Here is a 3,664-nt window from a genome sequence, read left to right as displayed (position 1 = left end):
TATGTATATGTATATGTAATAATATAAATAACCACACACACGTAAACATATACACACATGAAGGCATATATGCATACATACAAGCAATATATATATATATATATATAATAAAATGAGACAATAGGGATGATTAAATTAATAATCATTTATTAATTACAAAATTGGACATCATCCCTAACAGCTGTTGCGATTCAATATTTCCCCAATTAATTAGTATAAGTAAAAATTAAAAAGATATTTAGGTTGAATCTCATCGGAGGTGACAAAAGATATACATTTACGTCTTCATATTTAATATGTACCAACCTAAAACGATGCATTGCCTGAATCATTGGAACATGAGACGTGAAACTTTAATCATTTTATACCCCGTACTTAGGTTTTGCGTTCAAATCCCGCAGTTTCTGACTTAGTAGATTTCCCTTGCGACGTTAATTTGCAGTACCTCCAAGCTTACGAACGTCTTTAGTAAAAGCGGAGGAATCTAATATGCTGCGAGCATTCCGAACAAATCTTAGATGTTTGGCAAACTTCAGTAATCTTTCGTAATGCGGACTCAAGAAAGCACCACAAAATTTATGAGAAGGGCCTTTCAGTTCTGATTAAATGATTAAAATATCGAATGGGCGCTGTATCATTGACAAATGGAGACATGTCAGACAGCAAAACATAAATGATTGATAAATTAAAACTATCTCCACCTCGAAACGATGTATCGTAATTAATAAATGGCAATTAAGGCCAGCGCAAATTGAGAAAGAGATTTAAACTAAAAAATCTAAGATTCTCCAAAATGGCATGTCGATAAGGAAAGCAATAGACATTGTCTGGCAACAAGAAGTAAGTTATGGACATACGTTTTAGGCTCTATAGCCGACATTAGCAGAGCAGCTAACAGCACGACTGCTAACCAGCCTTATCTCCCTAGACAAAGGACACAGTAACTGCCAAGGTGATTTTCATACTTTCCTCTAATCAGACACTTTCTTCCATTCAAAACACTTTTAATTTCTAGTGAAGCAATTTAAACCATTGCTAATTGTCAAGTATTATAAGTATTTAGAATATACTAACCTTTACTATAGCTTCGTGTGATAGGTCATGCAGTGGCATTGCGTAAATATGGTCCGCCAGCTGATGAGCCTAAAAGTAGTCAGAAATAATTTATAAATAATATATTGAAACAGTAAAATAGAAAACGACGAAAGGTTAATAAAGAGAACTGGTGTGATGAAGACAACCAGTTAATAAGACGAAGTTCATTCGATCAGTTTTGGAGTGAATGATCTCTGTAAAAAGATTTTAAAAAGTTATAAATTCATTATAAATTAGTAATTCAATATAATTTAAAATATAACAGAAATTACATTACTTTCACAAATTATTCCACATAATCTGTCTATCATATCTGTTTGTCTATCTATCTTTCTACCAATACCTAAGATAGTAATAAATACTAGTGAATTAATTTAATGTATTGATGGGGTGTCGGAAAGTAAACAGCACGTAGGAATACCATAGTATTTTTTCTTAGTTTCGAAGTAATATATAAGTTAGCAGGGAATGCATGTAAAATATTTATATATTTACCTTTGAATTGATTTGTAATCCTTTGTATATTAATAGTATGCTATAAATTCCATTGAATGATCCGAAAATAATCTGAATTCCGTAAATGATTGGGGTTTGTAACTGCCTTGCAACTTCATTTACTACAACACAACAAATGACGATTGTACTCACAACAGCGATAGCACATGAATATTGAAGGACTGCATTCATGTATTTTAATAAATCGCAGAGTTTGCCATGATTATTTATCAACTCAGTTAAATCTTCGCAGCAAATAACTCCTGTTTGATTTTCTTTATACTCGTTCAAAATATTTAGGAATTTCTGCGTGATATCTTTAAATTCGTTTATTACAAATAATAGGAATGTATGAAGACTTATATTCCATGCTGATTGAAGAAAAAAGACGCAGATATTTGTAATACAATTCACAACTAACATAATGTTATAACTAAAAACGAAGTGATTATCAGTTTGTATAGGGTATGCTAATACATCAAAAAAATTAAAGTCTTTAGGGAAAAGTAATGGTAAAGCAATATAGATCACGATCGAAAGTATAATATTAAAGCCTATTTCGAATCGAAGATTATTGATTCCGAATTTCCTATATTTATCAACATTCTTTAAACTTTCCATTCCCAATATATATTCACTATATTCGTGCATGAACAAGCCTATTTTTTCCCGGTTCCAAATCAAGTTGAGTGTAATCATATCTGGATATATTTTCATAAACAAAACTGAACATTTCGCTACAAAATCGTCTGTAGTTGAATACTCTATTATAACAAAACAAATGAAACGGACAATATCAAAAACTGGTATTAAATAGAGCAAAGGGCGGCAAAAATAAAGGATTCGCGATTTAAATCCTGATTGTTTCCAAATTTCAGCGTCCATTTTTGTAGGAAACTTATTCAAAACCGAAACCTTATCTATAGCTGCCAGCATTTTCGGAAGATGTGTATTTTTTATTGCTTTTGGCTTCCGTTCATTACCATTTCCCTCCTGTGAGTTCCCTCCGACCTTCCTTTTATGGAAACCTTCCATATTCGAAGAAAGAGAGAACTCTTTTTGTGAAAACATTCTATCTATCTATTTATCTATCTATCTATCTGTATATCTGTCTGTCTGTCTGTCTATTTATCTAGCTAGCTACCTAGCTAGCTATCTGTCTGTCTGTCGGTCTATTTACCTGTTTATTTGTCTACCTGTCTGTCTATGTATTATGGCGCCCTTTCTCACTATAGCGCTACGTGCACATACATGCGTGCGTGTATGTGTGTGTGCGTGTGCATGAATGTTCGTGTGTGCATATATGTGTGTGCGTGCGTGTGTGTCCACGTCAAAAAAGGATAGAATATGCAACGTTGTCTAGATAGACATAGACATAAGCGCCACAAATTCAGCTTGATGGTTAATAGAAGTCATAGAACAATATCTGAAGTATCTGCTAGTGTTCAGTAACACAACATATAGTATAGTGGAATCTCAAAACAAAAATCATCTCATATTTTATGACGTGGTGGTCACAATGTTGTCTCGAAATAAACTTTGCTTTTATCTATGGTTTAGTCATTTGCAATCCTCATCCATTCCTGCTTCCTGTCTTTAGTGTTGTATTGAGTAAAAACAAGGCTGATAGACAGTCGTCTGTCTTTTTTCGAATACATTAAGCTTTAAAACAGTAGTAAACAAGAAATGCTTGGGAAAGGAAGTGTTTTCTGTTACGAAACCGTAAACTCTTCCGAACGATAATCGAGAATTAATCCGTCGATGATACACGTACGTATACATATGCAAACAGAGTGTGTTAATCCAGTATGAAAATTAGCAATCCCAGGTTTCTATAGAAAATGCAGATGATTGATATATAAAATTATTGGCTACTTATCTCATGGGAATGGATCAAATTAATGTCGGCGCTTCTCATGAGAAACCGATATGATTCAAAGATCGATTAACGTTGTTCATTTTTCTTTGGCAATGAGCTAACTTAGCTCTGTTTATAAAGGTACCAAATAGGTTATAAATATATTATATGTGTGTGTGTGTGTGTGTGTGAGAAATAGATATCCACAGCATACAG

The 3,664-nt window shown here is 33.1% G+C and overlaps 1 protein-coding gene across 2 annotated transcripts in view; it reads right to left on the bottom strand.

Moving 5' to 3' along the window:
• The window catches only part of LOC106880487 (uncharacterized), a 66,713-nt gene that overhangs the window by 5,858 nt on the left and 57,191 nt on the right, over window positions 1–3,664 (bottom strand). For both annotated transcript variants that reach the window (XM_052969925.1, XM_052969926.1), the window contains exon 2: window positions 1,075–1,143. In XM_052969925.1, the coding sequence (XP_052825885.1) occupies window positions 1,075–1,143 (69 nt within the window). The remainder of the gene's footprint in view (window positions 1–1,074; window positions 1,144–3,664) is intronic.

This window comes from Octopus bimaculoides, chromosome 8 (assembly GCF_001194135.2).
Source record: "Octopus bimaculoides isolate UCB-OBI-ISO-001 chromosome 8, ASM119413v2, whole genome shotgun sequence".
Lineage (NCBI taxonomy): Eukaryota > Metazoa > Mollusca > Cephalopoda > Octopoda > Octopodidae > Octopus > Octopus bimaculoides.
Note: the sequence above shows the minus strand (reverse complement) of the source record. Positions and strands in the feature narration are given on the sequence as shown.